Consider the following 18,516-nt stretch of genomic DNA (forward strand, 5'->3'; position numbering starts at 1 on the left):
GTCTGCTGCAGTGAGGCCCCTGGGCCAGGGCCAAGGCCCCCGTTCACCTGCAGCCCAGCCACACCCTGCAGGCTCTGGGTTCCACCTACCTCGGCCTCTTCAGTGTGGCTCCCTATCCATTCCTTCTGCCCACACACTGGGCTCCAGGGCCTGCCTTGCTCAGGACTCAGGTGGCTACATTGAATCTGATATTGGTGGACCCAAAATCCTGGAATCATCAAACCCTAGAGATGTCAGAGCTCATTTGGGCTGCTCCTTCCCCAGAGCTGTTACTGTCCTTGACCCATGGAGATCAGAAGTTCCACACGGCTGAGTTTATTGAGCCCCAGTTGAATGCAAGTCTCCCTGCTTATCAGGGCATGGAGAGGGTGAGCAGGGTGGTGGGAAAGGGGAAGCACCGAGCCCTGGCTGGTGCAGCTCAGTATATTGAGCTCAGGCCTGTGAACCAAAGGGTCACTGGTTTGATTCCCACTCAGGGCACATGCCTGGGTTGTGGGCCAGGTCCTCAGTAGGGGGCGTGTGAGAGACAACCACACAGTGATGCTTCTCTCCCTTTCTCCTTCCCTTCACCTCTCTCTAAAAACAAATAAATTAAAAAGAAAAAAATGATGAAGCAGAGATCTGGCCTATGTTAGGAAGCCCCAGAGTCCAGAAAGGTGATGGGGCCCCTGTGAGGATTTTGTCCTTTTGATATTGCTCCAGATTTTCAAGGCCCAGGTCCAGTGGCCCCTCTCTGGGACTGGGCAGAACGGAGTGAGCACAGCAGGTCTGAGACAGCCGCCCTCCAAACAGCCCGCTGGCAACCCTGGCCCGTGGCTGGAGCCCGGGAACTTGGATTTCAGGAGGGTTTCCACGATTCCCTGAGGACAGGGGCTCACTGTGCCTGCGTCGTCTGTGTGAACAACACGGCTTACTCTGAACACCTGCTTTCCTTGGAGGAGCCTGGAGGTTTGATATGTGCAAGGCAGGGGGTGCCGAGGGAACAGCCCCCAATAAACACCCTGGTGCTGGGTCTCTAACGAGTTTCCCTAGTAGAAAACCTTTCACGTGCCATCACAGCTGGGAGGAATGAAGCGTGTCCTGTGTGACTCCGCTGGGAAAGGACCCTTGGGCGCCTGCCCTGTGTCCTCCAGGCGTCCGGGTGCCAGTTTTGCTCAGTAGGCGTTTACTGTAATAGGCATTGGCTGTGAGTATGGCTCTGCATGGGTTCTTGAGAGTTCTCCTGGCAAATCACGGAACCTGGGATCTCAGGGACCACCGACACAGGAACCTCCTAGTCAGTAAGCGACATATTCAATCTCTTCTTTCTTAGGACCCTGCAGAAGAGAGAGGTCCCTTGGATGTGAGGTGAAGAGTACATGCAAATTATTGGGTGCTGGGGGCTCCTAGCCTGGCCTCCTGGGGAACGTGACAATTAGCTCCGCTAAGCAAGGACACAGCTGGCCTCCCTCCCTGAGGGCTTGCTCCGCACCACGCCCGTGCTGCAGGCTGCACATGCCTGGGTCATCTCGTTCACTCCTCCCAGAGCCCGAAGAGCCCAGGGAGCGATGAGAACCACAGGGGTCCAGAGAGAAGGCACACGGTGTGGAGGGGGGCTTCCCTGCCCTGGGGACGAAGGCCTGGCCCAGGCAACTGATCCCAAAGCCCATGGTTCTTAGCAGCACCTCCAACACAGGCTGGAGCAGAGGCCGCTAGAGGACCCCAGGTCTACTCTCCCCTCCTAAGGGGAACAGAACTCCCTGTTTCTAGCTGGGCCGCCGGCTGCCTAGACAAAGGCTGTACTTGCAGCTCCCATGCAGCTCCACATGGCCGGCGGCTCCCTGGTGAGCGGCAGGATGCTAGGATGCAAGCCGAAGTGATGGACACCACTCCCTGGCTGGGGCCACCCTCTCCTCTGCCTCTTCCCACTGGCGGGAACACGGACATGGTGGCTCCATCTTGTCCGTGCAGCAACCGGGGGAAGGAGCCTGGGCCTCGCACACCCTGGGGTCTCCACCCAGCTGGGGCTGGCCAGGCCCGAGACTGTTTTGGAGAGAGGCACAGATGTTTATTTGGTGTAAGCCACTGTTGTTGTTGTTGTTGTTGTTATTATTATTATTATTATCTCTGATACAAGAGCCAAATCTATCCCTTAAATCTGAGGGTCTCAAGCTTTCTTCCATGACCACAGAAAGAAGTAGATTTTACTTTGCGATGTGTGTGATTAGGACAAAGGCTTCATGAAACTGTGCAATCTGATTCCAACATTTTAATTTTATTTAGTTTCTTAAGAAATGCTGCTTGTGTGCTCATTAAGTCACCTGAAGTCAGAAGAATACCATCTTGACAATTGCCCAGGCCGACCCTGTTCCCCTCAGACCACCAGCTTTTCCACTTCTCTGCTATGCCTTCCCCTCCCTCTTTGTCCTCTTTTCGACAGTCATTCACTCAACAAACATAACGGAATGTCCACTCTGGGCCAGAAGCCACTCCAGCTGTCATCCTGGTAACAGTGGCAAGGAGCTGAGAGAATACAAATCTGACTGCCAGTGATCAGGGGAGGCTTCCTGGTGGAGGTGGCATTTGCAACAGGTCTTGAAGGACAGAGATCAATGTGGTAGGGCAACGTCCTGTCCTGCAGTCCTGGCCCCAGCTCCTCCGCAGCCTGTTTCAATCTCTCCCAACCTCATAGTCTTGAGGTGCTAACCACACTGGTCTTCCTTCTGTGCCTGAATAAAGCCTAAATCCTTCCCACTCCAGGACCCCCACATTCTGTTCCGTCTGCCTGGAACACTCTCCCTCTGCCTCACTGCTGGTCACTGTCCACCCGCTGCTGACTTGCCTGGGTGAGTGCCTGCCTCTAGTCGGGTGATGATCAGTGCCCGTCTGTTGAATGAATGAATTCCAGCTCAGTCCTGTTCACCCTTCGCTTGGACGGCTGTGGCAGCCTCTGCCCTGGCCTTCCAGCCCCCTCCTTTCTAGCACTCCCACTCCATCTTTGTCACAACTGCCCTGGAGAGAGGGCGATTTCCTTCCTCTACATTAAACCTTACTCAGTGGCTCCCTATTACCCACAGGGTAGAAGTCGAGCTCCCTTCGACTGACTCTTTGGAAGACTGGCCCCCACACTCCTCACCAGCATCTTCTCTTTCCTCGTCACATCCTGTGGCTCAGAGACTCAGCTTAGGTTGTACGCCCACCTGTAAATGTTCTCCATCCTCCTTCTTCAACTGGCAGACTCCTACCCCTCCTCAGAGACCCAGCGCAAACACTGCATCCCCTTCCACCGCCTCAGGCCGAGGGTGCCCAGCTCCTTCGGTCCCTCGCTGGCCGGTGTCCCAGGAAGGGCTCTTCCCTGCTGTACCTCCCTGAGGACACAGACCACGTCTTCTCACATCTGCGTCCCTGAATCCTGGAATCTTGCCCCAAGTAAGCCCTGATGTCATCGCCCTTGTCTAAAGTATTTATCACCACTCCTGGCGCCGTTTATCACCCTTAGAGATTCACTTCTCTTCAGCTGCTTGAACAATGCTGCTCTTTCTTGTGGAAACTTTCTGCAAGTTGCTTCCAAGCCAACGTAGCCCACATGTTTCTTGTTGGAAACCAGAATGCCAACATTGTATATGAATTGATGAAAACTTTATATTTAGTTAAAAGAAACAAGCTTTTGGTAATTTTGTTTACTTTGTAAATTGGTACATCATTTAAGGCATATTGATTATTTTGTGTGTGTGTGGCAAATTGACCTACTTTCTGCCTCCCGAACTGCTCTCCCAGCTTATATTTATATTTCAAAAGGAACTTTAACCCTCCCTGGCCAGGCGGCTCAGTCAGTTGGAGCATCGTCCCATGGATCAAAAAGTTGTGGGTTCGATCCTGGCCACATACCGAGGTTGAGGGTTCAATCCCTGGTTGGGGCGTGTACAGGTGGCAGCTGATTGGTGATGTTTCCCTCTCTCTCAAATCAATAAAAATGGCTTCAGGTGAGGATTAAAAAAAAATGAAAAGGAAACTTAACCCAAAGGAATGACTGTCAGGGTGGAAATGTGAGTCTTTGGGGGCAGAAACACAGCAGAGAGGCTCCCATTGGTTATCTGCTCTGCCCTCCGCGGTATTTCCCTTGGACCCCCACCCCTGTGCTCGTTCAGCTCCACTGAACTGCTTGAGTGCTCGCTTCTCACCAGGAAGTGCACAGGGGTGGCCTTCTGACCCGGGGGCGGGCTGCTGGCCTGGATGTGCACCAGCCTCCTCTGCTGTCATTGGCTGCTTAGACAGCATGGGGAGGATTTTGGAAACAGGACCCTGTCATCCAGGACCCTTAGGTTGCAAGTGACAGAAACCCGACTCAGCCTGACCTAGAGAGAGAAGGAATTACTGGCCTTTACAAAGGGGGAAGATAGTGAAACAGCCCTTGGATGTGAAGGAAGAAGTCTAGGACCAGGGCCTCAGAGACGGCAGCTATGAGGTAAATGCCCCCAGGAGTCTACTCATGCTCATCTCCGCTTTACTCTGTTCCTGTTTACCTGTTGGCCTCATTCTCTCCGACTCCTGATGGGCCTTCTGCATGTGACACAGAACAGCTGCTCCAGTGGAAAGAGAGAGCGGCTGGCTCCCGGAGTGCATACATCAGTCTCAGGGGAGGACTCCGACTGGACCCAGGACTGCTGCCAGGTGGGTGGAGTGCCGTGATTGGCCAGCTGGGATCACATGGCCATTCTTGCAGCCCTCACGTGGGTCTGTTACCAGAGGAAGGGACAGAAGGAAGCTTCCTGGAAAGATACAAAACCAACAGTCCTCCATACAAGAGGGGAGTGGAGTAGTTTAGCTTGGAGAAAAAACAGGGATGTGGATAAATGTCACGTACTCTACTTAGTACGCTTGAGAGCCCAGGAGTTTTAAAGATTTTAACTCTTTGTTGATAGTTCCAACCTACTGATCCCACTAATAGTTCCAACCCACTAATCCCAGCAATATAGACCCTCACCAGCCACACATCTCCATTCCGGCTCAGCTCACTACTTTCTGCTCAGTGAGCAAATATCCAGAGAGGGGAGGAGTGTGTTTCTCCACATGGCCCACACTTTACTGCTTCTGGGACTTGCACTGCCCTGTCACCTGGAACGTGCCTACCACCACCACGCCTGTTTCTCCTTGTTTTGATCATATCCATCCTTTAAGGCCCAGTTCAAGTGTCACTTCTTCTAGGAAGTCTTCCCTGATCCCACAGCCGGCAGGGTTCCCTCTCTCTTTATAGACCTTCACCTGACTTTCTGTCATTTGTATTATGCGTTGGTTTAGCAGAAAGAGCTTCCTAACAGTCCATCCACCACGCAGATGGCAGGTAGTGAGCTCCCCATCCCTGGAGCTGTGAAGCAGAGGCCTGTTTGCAGGGTGTTGTAGAAAGGAGAGGACTTCCGTGGGGCTGTACATGAGTCTCCTAGGGCTACTGTGAGAAATCGCCACACACTGGATAGCTTAAGACAACAGAAGTTTCTTCTGCCACAGTTCCGAAGACCAAAAGTTCAAAATTAAAATGTCAGCGGGTCCGTCACTTCCCGGGCTCTGCGGGAGGACCCGTCCTAGACCTCTCTCCTGGCTCCCGGTGGCCACCAGCAGTTCCCGGCGATTCCTTGGCTTGCAGACAGCCCTCTCCGACTGGTCTGTTTTCACACGGTGTTCTCCTCTGTGTGTCTCTGTGTCTGCTCATCTTCTCACAATGGCACCAGTCGTGGGGTTTAGGGCCCACCCTCAACCCAGGATGGTTTTATCTCAAGATCCTTAACTTATCACATCCACCAAAACCCTGTTTCCAAAGGCGGCCACACTCTGAGTTTCAGGGAGGACCTGCGTATTTGGGAGACGCTGCCCAGCACACCGCCGGGACCCTGTGTAGGACAAACGGGAGAGAGACAAGAGCGGCCACAGTACAGGCAGAGCTCAGCCCCTGTCATCAGATCTGGTTCTCAAAAGAAGCCAGAGGTGTGGATTTTTATGTAAAACATCCAGGTGTTTAAATGCTGGCAACATTTTCGAAACGCCTTTAAACATCGTGGTCCATCCATCCGTCTGTGCATAGACAGCACACTTACAAGCCAGACTGGGCCTGTGGAGTGGGAGTTGGTGCCCTCTAGTGGAAGCTCCAACTTCCGTGAGCTCAGAAAAGAACAAGGCCTGTGCACTTACTTCCACCAGACGCCACCAGATGGCGCGCCAGTCATTGCGTTCGTCAGGCCTCTTCCATCCGCGCCCAGGAGGTGTCCAGGAATTGAAATCCCATAAAAGGGGGTTTTTCAAGTCAGAGGTGGTGAGGGTAAACGGAGTGTGTGTGCTGGCTGGGGTGGGTGCGGCAGGGAGGGGGGTGGTAGTAAGCTAAAGGCCAGAGTTCATTGCATTGAAACTTCTTCTTTTATTATCTCAATTTTTGATGCCTGCTACCTCTTGTTTGCTAGTAGTAACTGCTGCGTTGGCTGACAAAACTAGTCCGAAGGCGGCAAGATAGGCTACAGAAAAAAGAGAGGAATGGCCAGTGGTGTTTGTTTAACAGCTTTACTTTATTCTAAACAAATGGATTAACTTAAAAAATGGACACCTGCAATGGCAAACAAATTTAGACCATGGGGAAGACTCCTGCTCCCACCACCAGCCCTGCCCTCTCTGTGAGCACACCCTCACTGCCTCACGTGCTCTGAACGCAGGGGTTGGGATTGTGTTTGGATGACGCACATACAGAATACACTTTCCTGCAAGGAAAATTCTGCATTGTTCGCACAAGGGAATTATGAGTGTCAATAGTGATGGTTACTGACATCTGTATAAATACAGCCCTGATAATCCTTATAAAAATTATAAAAATCACAGGATGTGTGATAGTTATGGGGAGGGGCATTTCCAGGAATTTATCATACCTAATCACAGTTTGTCTTTTCTAGGCAAAGGTTAACAATGTATTTTTGATATTTGATATATTTTTTACTTTTGATTATGGGAAGGTTCAAACACTCACAAACATGGAGGGAACAGTAAAATGAACCTCTCTGCTTGGACAACTAGCTTCTCAGGACCAACCTTGCCCCTCCCCCCCGATGCATACTTCCTGTTTGTCAGCTGGATATTTCAAAACCTATGTCAGACCCGGTGGCACATCCAGAGATACTTTTGTAGTACACGTTCTCTTACTTTTTGTTCCTTTGTTGTTGTTCTTCTTCACAAGAGAGCTCATGGCCAGCTGGCCGAGACCAGTCGCCACCCAGCCCAGGCCAGTGAGAGCCCCTCTCGACGGCACTGCAGCCTCCACTGTCTTTGGCGCGGGCGTCCGCATCTTTTCACCATTCCCACCAACAGGTTCATTTTTCTGTTTCCCACTAAATTTTTATTTTTCCCCACTAATATTTAAAAAATCAGATAAAATGGCCAATACTCAATAGTGGGTCAAAGAATTGCCCACAACTCAGCCAAAGATGGCCACTGCCAAGCCCCCATTGGCCGACACTCAGAGCCCCTGTGTCCCCATGGTGTCTGTGGGCCCGCTGGACCTTGAAATGGCTGCATTTATGCAGATGAAAGAGAGTCTGTGGGTGTCAATGTCAAATGTGCAAGGAAGGGCTGAAGGTCGTAGGGCTTCCATGTCCCTCGGTTTGCCTTGCCTGCCCTGGGCATGCCTGATGACTCCGTGTGGAAGAGGATGTCTTTCAAAGATGGGGGCAACAGCATTTCCCAGCGCACGTGCCTTTGGGTGACCTCAACACTGCTCCCAGCGAGAGACGAGGGCCTGTGCCCTCTCTCCTCGAATCTGATGGGCCTGTGGCTGGCGCAGGACCACTCGAGTGCAGCAGAGGTGACACCGAGGACTTCTGACATGGGCCCACTAACACACCGTGTGGCTTCTGCCTGGTGAGCTCGAGCATGCGGGCCTGAAGCCTGAGCTGCTGGGTGAGCGAGCAGGCTGGCTGCCCTGAAGCCGCCGTGCTGTTAGGAAGCCCAAACCCTCCCATGGGGAGAGGTCATGTGCAGAGAGATGCTGACCATCCTTCAGCTGTGCCAGTCTCTTATGTTCCAATACCAGTCGCCATCTGACCATGGCCTCACGGGACCCTCAGCCAGACCCCCCCCTGGAGCCTGTACTTCGTTTCCTGGCCATGGGAGGCAGGAGAGAGAACGCTGATTGTTGTTGCTTTAAGCCAGTAAGTTTGGGGCGATCTGTTACTCAGCAATAGATAACCATGTTGTTGGTTTTGTGACAACTGTCCTAGCATGTGATTTGTGTTACTGTTGTGTTGGTGCTTATTATTATTGACTCCCGTAATTTCAGTTTGGCTGTACCGGAGAGTCTCGGTGGGAGCTGGCAGCCTGCTGTGCTGGGAACCTCTTAGTGCCTGTCAGGAACTCCGCTGTTTAAATATTTGTTTATTGTCGATAACTGGAGCCTCTTGTGTGCTGGTGACACCCACTCCCTTGGCAGGGCCCCCCCCGACGCTGCTCCCCTGGGGTGGGGAGGAAGGAGCTTCCAGCCTGGGGTGCAGTAAATGGCTCTGTGTGCGTCCTGGCGCCGTAACCCCGAGCATTCTGTGCCGGAGAGCCCACTGTGAGTGAGTGGCTGCTCTTTGGGGTGCGTCCCCGCCTCTCCTTGTGGGAGGTGGGCAGGGTTTCTGACCCCATCTCACCCCGCCCCCTGGTGGGAACTGAGCCAGCTTCTTTGCTGAATGGGGCCAGCAGAGGGGGGCTGCGGGGCATTCCCTGGACAGACCATGTGACATTCGCAGACCCCTCGGCCCGGCGTGAAAACTGACCGGCACCCTGTGCTCACAGAGCCGGAGGGGACCCGTCCACCACACACTCTCCATCAAACCACCTGCCTCCCGGTGCCACCCGCCTCTTCAGAGAACTCCACCCTCTCTAACCCCGAAACTGGTCCCTTAACTGGTCCCTCTGGGCGCTGCGGATTAATACCCGACCACGTTTCCGTCTTTCCTTTGGCCGCTAGAAAACGCACAGCCGCAGTCGTGGCTCAGCGCGCTCAGGGTGTAGATCCCGCTGGGAGAAGAGCAGAAAAACGTCAGTTACAGTTGCATTGCTCAGAGACGAGGAGATGGGTCTTGGGCCTGGCCTCCCAGTCTGTGCACAGAAACGTAAAAGCGGGACTTTGTAGCATAGAGTGTGTGTGCAGCGTGAGCGCTCTGTCGCGCCTTACATGCCTTTCTGAGGGCGGTGGCTCAGTTTCCTGGGAGCCACAGTTATTAGTTATTCTAAGAATCTCATAACACTTCTTCCTAGAAAAATACCCTCAGTCATACATACAAATGTGGCATTAGGTTCTAGAAATAAACTGTTTATAAATAAACTGGATTCTATGGCTGTAACTCCCGTTTTTGTGGCTGCATAGTGTCGGTTGTGTGACTGTGTTGTAATCTACTTACCAGCCTCCTGGAGTTGGGCATTGGGTGGCTTCTAGTGTTTCACTGTTTTAAACAATGCTAACCCTTTCTGCAGCAAAATCATTATGAGCATCTTGTTCTCGTCTGAATCTCTGCTGGTTGGATTGTGTGAGTCCCTGTAGCTGGAACACAGCAGAGCAATGTTTTAAGAAAGAGAAATAGAATTGCTCCCGCTGTGGCCTTGGGGTGCAGCCCAGGGGCTCCTGGCTCAGTCCCACCCAGGGCTCGGTGCCGACCGGTGGAGGGGAGGTGCTGGGTGCATTTCCAGGCCTCAGGGTGTCCAGGCCACCTGTGGTGCGGGCCGTGAGGGCCCTGGCTGCGCTGCCCAGCCCAAGCAGCAGTGATTTATGCCACGGCCTGGGAAGAACAGGGGCTGTGTGTTCCCTCCTGGAGCCAGGCTGAGCACAACCAGGGGGCTGGGGCTGGGGGTGGGGGGTAGGGGGAGGAGTGGGGAGGGGATGTAGCCAGAGGGTGGGTGGAAACAGCCGCTTCCAAGGGCCCGGTGCCCGGCCGACAAATCTTCACGTCCATAAAGCAAGGCTTCAGCAGCGGGCAGGAGTCTGCTCTGGGGCTGCCATGGAGGTGCACGGAGACCAACACAAACAGCGGCAGAGAAAGGGGCCTTTGTGGCGAGCGGAGGGACGGCTGCTGGGCTGCAGGGAGAGTGCCAGCACCGTGCGGCCAGGGCTGCAGCTGGCAGGTGTTGCTCCCAGGTCCCCCCAGATTGCTGCCCTGAGGGTTGGGGGGCTGTGTGGAATGCTGGGGGTTGGGGGCTGTGGTCTCCAGAGCCAGTGTTTCCTCCCTTCCTTCCTCCCTCCCCCTCTTCCTTCCTTCCTTCTTCTTTTTCTTTTTCTTGCTCTTTCATCATTTTTCTTTTAAAAGTTTTTTTTTGGTTATTAATTTTGGTAATTACAAAAGTGGCACATGCTCCTTTCCCTGGCAGATTCATACCAAGAGGGAGGCAGGGCACAGAGTTTCCCCGCCCGATCCCTGTGCTTGGGCTCTCCCGTGCCTGCCGGTGTCCCAGGTGCGGACACCTTGCACAGCTGGGCCTTTCTACTATTTGTTTCAGAAAATAAATACATAAATAGATAAAACACCAGGCCTCGCCGTCTCAGTGGTTCTCAGTCAGAATATTTGGAAATGTGTTAAAGCTTTTCTGCTATTTTTGTGACAGTGACCGGAGGATGGGGGGTGGGGGAGGACTGGTGGTGAAACTCGATTGCCATGAAGGGACAAGGGGCGCTCAGCGTCCTTCAGTGGTGGGACAGTTTCCACGTCGCCTGTGCAGCGCGCTCTCCCAGTCTGGCTCCGTGTGCCCGTCCTACAGCGTTTCTCAGACGGAGAGGTGGCTATTCACAGGCCTAGGGATTGTTTTTTTCACTATTTCAAACCATATCACAAAACGGCTCCTTTGTATTACATCCCCTTGGGGGTGTTTTTCATTCCCGGTGATCACCTGTGAAAGTGGGGGCCGCTGGACCACACCAGAGGGTGTTTCCTGCGTCAGAAGGAAAGTCAGATTCTTTTCCGAAGGGCGCGGCGCGGTTCCCACAACAGCACCCCCCACACCGCAGCGAACTTCGGTGTTTCAAGTTCTCGCTTGCGTGGGGCTGAAAAATGGTATCTCACTGTTGCTTCAGTTTGCATTTTCCTAAACTCCGATGAGGCTGAGCATCTTCCAAATTTTGTATTGGCCGCTGGCTTTCCTCTTCGCCATTCCTGCTTGATGGGCCCTCCCCGTGCGGAGGGGGACAGTGCGGTAAAGTGCCCTCGTCACATCACGTTGAGGGTGTGTGACATCAGCATGAATTATCACCATCGATGTCACCCTCGCTAAATAATCCTCGGACACGCCCCGCGTGTGCGTGCCGCACGGGACCCTGGCTGAGACCCAAGTGCCCTTCAGGGGCCACGGGCGGGGCCCTGGCTGCAGCGGCCAGCTCCTCCGCGCTGCAGCACCTCAGACCGAGGGCGCTCAGGTCATGCTCTCCTGAGAACTCTGCCTGTGCCTTTGAGTCACCGGATGGCAGCTCCGCCTCCTCGCAGGAAGCCCCAGTCCCCACACACAACTCCAGGCCCTTCCAAAGTAGCAACCCACGCTTGGCTGAGGGCGGCGGCCGCCACGTTCCCGTCACCTCAGGGCGAGTGGAAATAGCAGGCATCGCCCCCACTCTTTTCCCTCAAGGCACTAGGCCTCCATGCTGTGCCTGTGATTGACGAGGGTGGGAGCTGCAGGGCTGGGCTCAGTCAGGCCCCCTGGTGGGCTCTGGGGGCAGGTTTCTGGCCCCAACTGGGCACTCTTCAAACCTAGGCCTACCGCCCTTTGGAGGCCCCTGTGTTGGGACCACGGACGAGTCCCTCTCATTCTCCTGTTATGCTGTTGAGTGAGCATGTGGAACCCGATGCCAGTTCTGGGCCTGGTTCAGAGGGACCCAGCGGCCACTGCACTCACTGCCTGTGCTGGCAGCTGGGGGCAGAAGTGACATCAAGCCAGGCGCGGCCTGGACTCTGTGGGCCTCACAGGTTGGTGGTCTGAAATGGAGCAGAAACCAACAGTGTCCAGGCATAACGAGCCCCCAGTGGAGGGGGCTGGTGAGGGGGCTCCTCTGCACAGCCAGGCCTTCCTGAGAGGCTGACCCGGAGTGAGACCCGCAGGGTGCGAGGGGGCCGGAGGAGTCCAGCTCGGCGTCTTGCCTTGGGGTGCAGGGCATCTCTAGGGTCACCCCACCCCAGCCCCAACACTGCTAGCCAGCCTCCGCTCAGGTAGGATTTTCCCCATGGGAGCCCAGCCCTGCCTGTAGCCCCCAGGCCCAGCACGCTGAGACTGGCTGTCTCCCCAGCTGCCGGCGCTCGGGCGGGAGAGTGTGGGCGGCAGGCCTGCTTCTTCCCGCGCTTCCGTCCTCCTGCCCTGCCCCAGCTCCCCCACCACCCCACCCTGTAATTTCCCTGTCTGCCGTGGGAGCTTATTTGGGATTTACCCAGGGCTGAGCTCACTCAGAAGGAGGACACAGTGCTCCGCCCACCTACCGTGTCACCTTCCTGCAGAGGCTGTGCCCCCAGGTGTGGGAGGCAGAGCTCATCCTGGCCCTGCTGTGGCTCACTGTGTGGCTGGCGCATCACCGGTTCTTTCTGAACCTTTCCTAACTAACAGCACAGAGTTCAGCTGGAGAGAACTAAGACCCCGAGCACCTCAGATGGCGAGGAGCCCAGTGTTGCCCTGGGCTGCATGGAGAGCAAGGCCATGGAGCATGTGCCGGTGCCAGGGCATTATGGCACGGAGACCAGAAGCCAGGCCTCGCAAGCGGGACTGTGCTCCAGCCCCATCCCTGACCCCAGCAGCCAGGGGGCTGGGCATGCAAGACTCAGTTTCCTCATCTGTAAAATGGAGAAAAGCTCTCTTTCTCTCAGGGCTGCCATGCGGTGGAAGTGAGAGCAGTGACTCAGATAGAGCCGCTCCTGGGGACGGGGGCTTGCAGTCTGTCAGACGAGACCCCGGCTGCAGCCCTGTGGAAGCCTCCGGCTTTGTAACCTCGTGCAGCCTCAGACCGAACCCGAAGGAGTGGGAAAGACGTATCCTCCTTGGCGGCCAGACGGCGTTGGGGGTGGGGGGCATGTGGCCGGAGGCAGACATTCTTCAACCGTGTCTATGAGACAGTGGCTGATTTTGCCAATGTTCCCGAACCCCAGGTTCCCTTCCCGTAAATAAGAATCCTAGTACCTCATCGATGCACACACTTGCAACTCACCAAGTTCAAAGCCCGAGTTATTATTGCTACTGTTTGTCAATGAGGGAGATGAGAGGCAGGCCTACATGTTCCCATTTTAAGACAAGGAGCGTACACATAGAGGAACCCCAATGACAAGCTTGTCCCCTCTCTGCCCATTCATTCTCCAGGCAGTCGGAGGAGGCTGCGGGGACTGGCAGGTGGACCAGGCGAGGCCTGAGCTACAGTGGGCGGGACCCAGCCCTCACCCCTGAAATATCAGACCAGGCAGGTGGCCAGGGCACAGGGTGCTCAGGAGACAAAAACATGTCCAGCTCGTTTCCCAGTTGGGCTCTGCAAGCCAACACCAACCCTTTTTGCGCCATAAATAAATTTCACCTTTAAGTAAATATGGATTGACTTGACATATGTTTCCTTCTGCAAAAGAAAAAGGGCATTTATCCTGACTTCAGAAGCTGGTTCCTTATTTTCAGCTCCTCTCTGACACCACCCAGGGGACATGGGAGAAATTCTCTCTTCCCTTCCCCGGGGGTGATGTCAGGTCAGGCACGGATGGGCAGTGCTTGGTCCCCAAGCCACAGACAGACTCTGTCCCCACAGTCCTTCTCTAGATCTTTCTTGGGAACTCAGAGTGGATTTTCCCTCTGAAGCAATATTGCCTGTGGTTCTCTGACTGCCAGGCTGGACCAGCAGCCCGTTTCAGAGGCAGGGAGGAAAAAACAAGGCTTCGGAGGCAGATGGCCTGGTGTAACCCCGGGTCTGCCATGTCTAGCTTGCCACCCTGGGAAAGTGTCTCGGCGTCTCAGTGCCTCCCTTCCCCAGTCTGTCCATGCTGGAGACCACCAGCATTGTTTGACAATTCCCCTAGGGCCTCGGGCATTTCTGCAAGTCTTGTGACAGCTTTTGTTCTGGACTATTTTTTCAAGGATGTGTGTTTAGCAAACATTCTGGGAACATAGAAGTAGTCTTTCCCTCCTCTAGAACAGAAGGCAAATTTGTTTCTTTTCCAGGGTAATACAAACAACATCTCTCTCCAGCGCAAAGGTTGGGCAGGTTTGCTGGCAGCCCCCCAGGGAGATTGGGGCTTCCTAATCTCAGGGTTCCTCAGCTGTGACGCAGACCCGCTGTAGGCAGAGTGTCTACCTGGGAATGCCTCCCAGACGGCTTGTGAGACTAGGGGGCAAGGGGACCAGTTTGAACATGTAGCTCAGGTCGTCTGTTTTGCCTGGAGAAACAAGTCCTTTGTTTTTGTCCCAGAAGTCTCGTGTCTTCTGCCAGCATTCATGAACCTGGCAAGCTGACTGCTAGCTTGCAAGTAAAGTCTCAGACCCCCCACGGTTCTTGGCAGCCCACTTCCTGGCTGGAACACCCGCCCCGTTGCTGGAGGAGGGGGTGCCAGGTCGGGCCTGGCCCTTGGTGAGGGCTAAGAAGTAGTGGTTGGAACAGCTTTACTCTTGGTGGATGGGAAGCTGGTTATTCACAAGCACTCAGAATTCCCACCCAGGACGCCAGCAGTGCAGTGCGTCCCTGGCCCTGGGGTTAAGAATTCCATCCTGGCTGGGGGGTCTGGGAGCTGCTGCGACAGGCTTGCAGGGCCTGGGGCAAGGGCTCCAGAAGGGTGCAGTTCAAGTCGTCCTTGACCTCCTGTTTAATGCCCTCCCCTCCTCAGAGGCAGTCTCTAGGGTTAATTTTAAATCGTTCCAGAACTTCCCCCATGCTTGAATATGTTTAGAGAATATATAGTATATTTTTACATAAATGATTTACACTGTATGTATTATTTTTGCAATGTTCATTTTTACCTAAGGATACGTCTCAGAAATATTTCTGTGTCAACCCACTTGGCTTTTAAGAACTGCCAAGTGAGGTCCAGGAGGCTGGACCCGAGAGCTGTGTGCGTCTGCCAACCACCACCCCCATCCTGGTCCCCAGCACTCACCCTGTGCGCCGGCTCAGCTGTGACCTAGGTGGTCCTCGTCTTCAACAACCCCAGGAAGGCTCGCAGTGAAGAGGCACCACAGCAAATCATCAGGGAGACATTTCATGTGGCATCTGAGAGATGAAAATGTTTGTAATTTCCTAGAAGGAGAATTATTAATTGGAGGATCTGACAATAAACTGATTTATGGACATTATGACAGGTGATATTTTGTCTTCTGTAACGATTCTCCAGAAAGTGAACTTACTTGGCATTTGAGATCTGATTCAGGTGTTTGCGGAGACATTAGACAAGGGCTTTGGAAATGTCTGTGAACTGGATTTAACCAGACGAGGTTCCCAATATCCTTGCAGACGTGGTGACGGGGATGGTGCTGGAGACCAGCGTGAGTGAGACTGGTACCCAGACCGGTGCACAAAGGGAGCTGCAGAAACCCGAGGCTGACTCAGTGGCAGCCCCAGCCCGTGCCGCACCAGCTGCAGAGAACATGAATCTTCCCCAGATCCCAAGAAATGTTCACATTGGTGACATCAATATAAAGTGCCCAACCTGCTTTCTTTCAAATAAAAAAATTAAAAGGCCACTCCTAGGTAAAATCCAAGGGGGAGCCATCCACGTGTACTAAGCAGTGGTTTACCAGAAATGGAGGGGAGTTTGAACACTTGCTCTGGGATTTCAGTCAGGGTACTGTGTAGAAGTTGTGTGAAGTCAGCATGGCGGTTCCGTGTCCTTTTTCTTCCTCAGAGGTTTTGAAGAACTTGAGTAGTTCCAGTGTGATTTTTTCCTTTCTTTTTTAAACTGCATTCTTATGCACACCTAAGGGCATGCCTCTATGTATCGGCTACAACAGTATTTCAAAAAGTGTTTGAAACATTGCTTTAAATTATGTAAAACCTAAAATGTTGGTGTTTTGTATGGATCACAAGTACAGCATTTCTTAATTCTTTCTGTGACTTGCCACAATTGTTATTTAAAGAACCAAGTATGTATTGCATGAAAACATTATGACCTTTTCCTCTTAGTTTAAATAAACTCCAAGGTAACTGGATTTCTAAAGTTCCTTTCTATTTGCCTGATATCTACTTTAGCAATAATTTATTTTACAACCTCCTACTCAACAAAGTAAGTGAAAGTATATTTTATCACTGTTAAAAAAAGAGAGACAGACTTCCAGTCAAGATGGAAGCATAGGTAGATATGCTTCACCTCCTCATACAACCACAGAGAGAATGACAACTGTTTCTCAAAACAAATAACAACCAGAACCATCAGAAAATTGAGTTGTATGGGAGTCCAACAACCAAGGATTTAAAGCAGCCACACTCATCCAGATGGGTGAGAGGGGCGGGGTTGCAGAGACAGGTTGCAGCGCTGAGGCAGCAGCTGCAGTTGAACAGGCAGCCCCACAGTCTCGTGTGGTGGATTAAATCAGGAGAGACACCTTGGGAGCGAGTGATCTCAGCCCCAAGCCAGACCATACAGCCCAGGGTTCCAGCATCAGGAAGATAAATTTCCATAACTTCTAGCTGTAAAAACCAGTGGGTGTTGGGGTGGCAAAAGAAACTGCTGGATTTTCAGGGGAGTTTGTTTAAAGGGCTCCCATGGACTTAGAACATACCCAAACCCACCAACTCTGCGATTTACCACCAGGGCAACAGCTGGAAGAGTGTAAGTTGCATATGGGAAGTGGGAGAAGTGACTGGAAATGGGGAGAGTATTGGGCAAACCTCCAGAAACTAGGCAGTGGCATTGACCCCTTTCCAAGTTCTCCCCCCACACAGAGCTACAAAGTAGTGAAGTGGGTTGCCTCATCCTGGCGATTACTTAAGGCTCTGCCCCACACAATTTGCAGGTGACTTTTCTAAGACAGGGAGTCAAAGCAGCTCTACCTAATACACAGAGTTAAACACAGGGAGGATGCCAAATTGAGGAGACAAAGAAATGTGGCCCCAGTGAAAGAACAGAAGAAACCCCAGAAAAAGAACTAAATGAACTGGAGATAACCAACCTATCAGATGTAGAGTTCAAAACACTGGTGATCAGGATGCTCAAAGAACCCATTGAATATGGCAAAAACATAAGGGAAGAAATGAAGGTTATATTAAGAGAAGTAAAGAAAAATCTACAGGGAACCAACAGTGAAAGGGATGAAGCCAAGAATCAAACCAACTATTTGGAACACAAGGAAGGAAAAAGCATTCAATCAGAGCAGCAGGAAGAAAAAAGAATTTTAAAAAATGAGGAGGGGCTTAGGAACCTCTGGGACAACTTTAAACGTACCAACATCTGAAGCATAGGGGTGCCAGAAGGAGAAGAGGAGGAAGAGCAAGAAATTGAAAACTTATCTGAAAAAATAATGAAAGAAAACTCCCTAATTTAGTGAAGGAAATAGACATACAAGTCTGGGAAGCACAGAGAGTCTAAACAAGTTGGATCCAAAGAGGAACACAATAAGACACATCATAATTAAAATGCCAAAGGTTAAAGATAAAGAAAGAATCTTAAAAGTAGCAAGAGAAAAGCAGAGAGTCACCTACAAAGGAGTTTCCATAAGACTGTAAGATGATTTCTCAAAAGAAACTTTGCAGGTAAGAAGGGGCTGGAAAGAAGTATTGAAAATCAAGGACATACATCCAAGATTGCTCTATCCAGCAAAGCTTTCATTTCAAATGGAAGGGCAGATAAAGTTCTTCACAGACAAGGTCAAGTTAAAGGAGTTCATTATCACCAAGCCATTATTATTACATGAAATGTTAAAGGGGCTTATCTAAGAAAAAGAAGAAGATGAAAACTATGAACATTAAAAGGGGAACAAATTCACAACTATTAACAACTGAATCTACAAAAATAGACTAAGCAAACAACCAGAACAGGAACAGAATCATAGATACGGAGTTCATTTGGAGGGTCATCAGCTGGGAGAAGGAAGGGGAAGAATGAGAGAAAGGTACACAAGTTAAGAAGCATAACTGATATGTACAAAATAGACAGGGAGATGTTAAGAATAGCACAGGAAATGAAGAAGCCAAAGAACTAAGCATATAAGTGCATGAACTAAGAAGGGGATTACTGAAGGGAAGCAGGGTACTGGGTGGAAGGGGTTTAAAGTGGGGAAAACTGGGACAGCTGTAATAGCATAATCAATAAAATATATTTTAAAAAAGAAGAAGAACTGCTGGGTGACATTCACAATATGAGTAAACACCATCTAGCAACCACTCCCCTCTGGATGGACACTTGGTTGCTTCCGCTCTTCGTCAGGACGGAGAAGATGCACATTGTGCACACACCCTCCCAGGTGTATAGGTGAGGGCTTCTCCAGGTGAAAGTGAAGATGCTCCGCCCTCGTATTACAAATATGGAAATGGAGACCCAGGCCTGCAGATGTCCCTAAGATCGCACTGAGTCTCAGCCTGCTGTGTCCCCCTCCTCCCTCCAC

At 52.1% G+C, this 18,516-nt stretch overlaps 1 protein-coding gene and 1 pseudogene across 3 annotated transcripts in view; both read left to right on the forward strand.

The window, feature by feature from the left end:
• The window catches only part of SPOCK2 (SPARC (osteonectin), cwcv and kazal like domains proteoglycan 2), a 46,381-nt gene extending 31,106 nt beyond the window's left edge, over nucleotides 1-15,275 (forward strand). Inside the window, exons 12-13 of one of the 3 annotated variants that reach the window (XM_045842013.1) lie at nucleotides 4,555-4,650; nucleotides 14,992-15,275. In XM_045842013.1, the coding sequence (XP_045697969.1) occupies nucleotides 4,555-4,650; nucleotides 14,992-15,146 (251 nt within the window). In that variant the 3' untranslated portion in view covers nucleotides 15,147-15,275. Of the gene's footprint in view, nucleotides 1-4,554; nucleotides 4,651-14,945 lie in introns of all 3 variants that reach the window. The other 2 variants (XM_045842014.1, XM_045842015.1) reach the window with 2 other exon arrangements.
• Nucleotides 15,148-15,644, forward strand: LOC123820906 (annotated as a pseudogene).
• Nucleotides 15,645-18,516: the final 2,872 nt, after the last annotated feature.

The sequence above is a fragment of the Phyllostomus hastatus genome, unplaced genomic scaffold, assembly GCF_019186645.2.
Source record: "Phyllostomus hastatus isolate PE091 unplaced genomic scaffold, TTU_PhHast_1.1 phas_contig_38, whole genome shotgun sequence".
Lineage (NCBI taxonomy): Eukaryota > Metazoa > Chordata > Mammalia > Chiroptera > Phyllostomidae > Phyllostomus > Phyllostomus hastatus.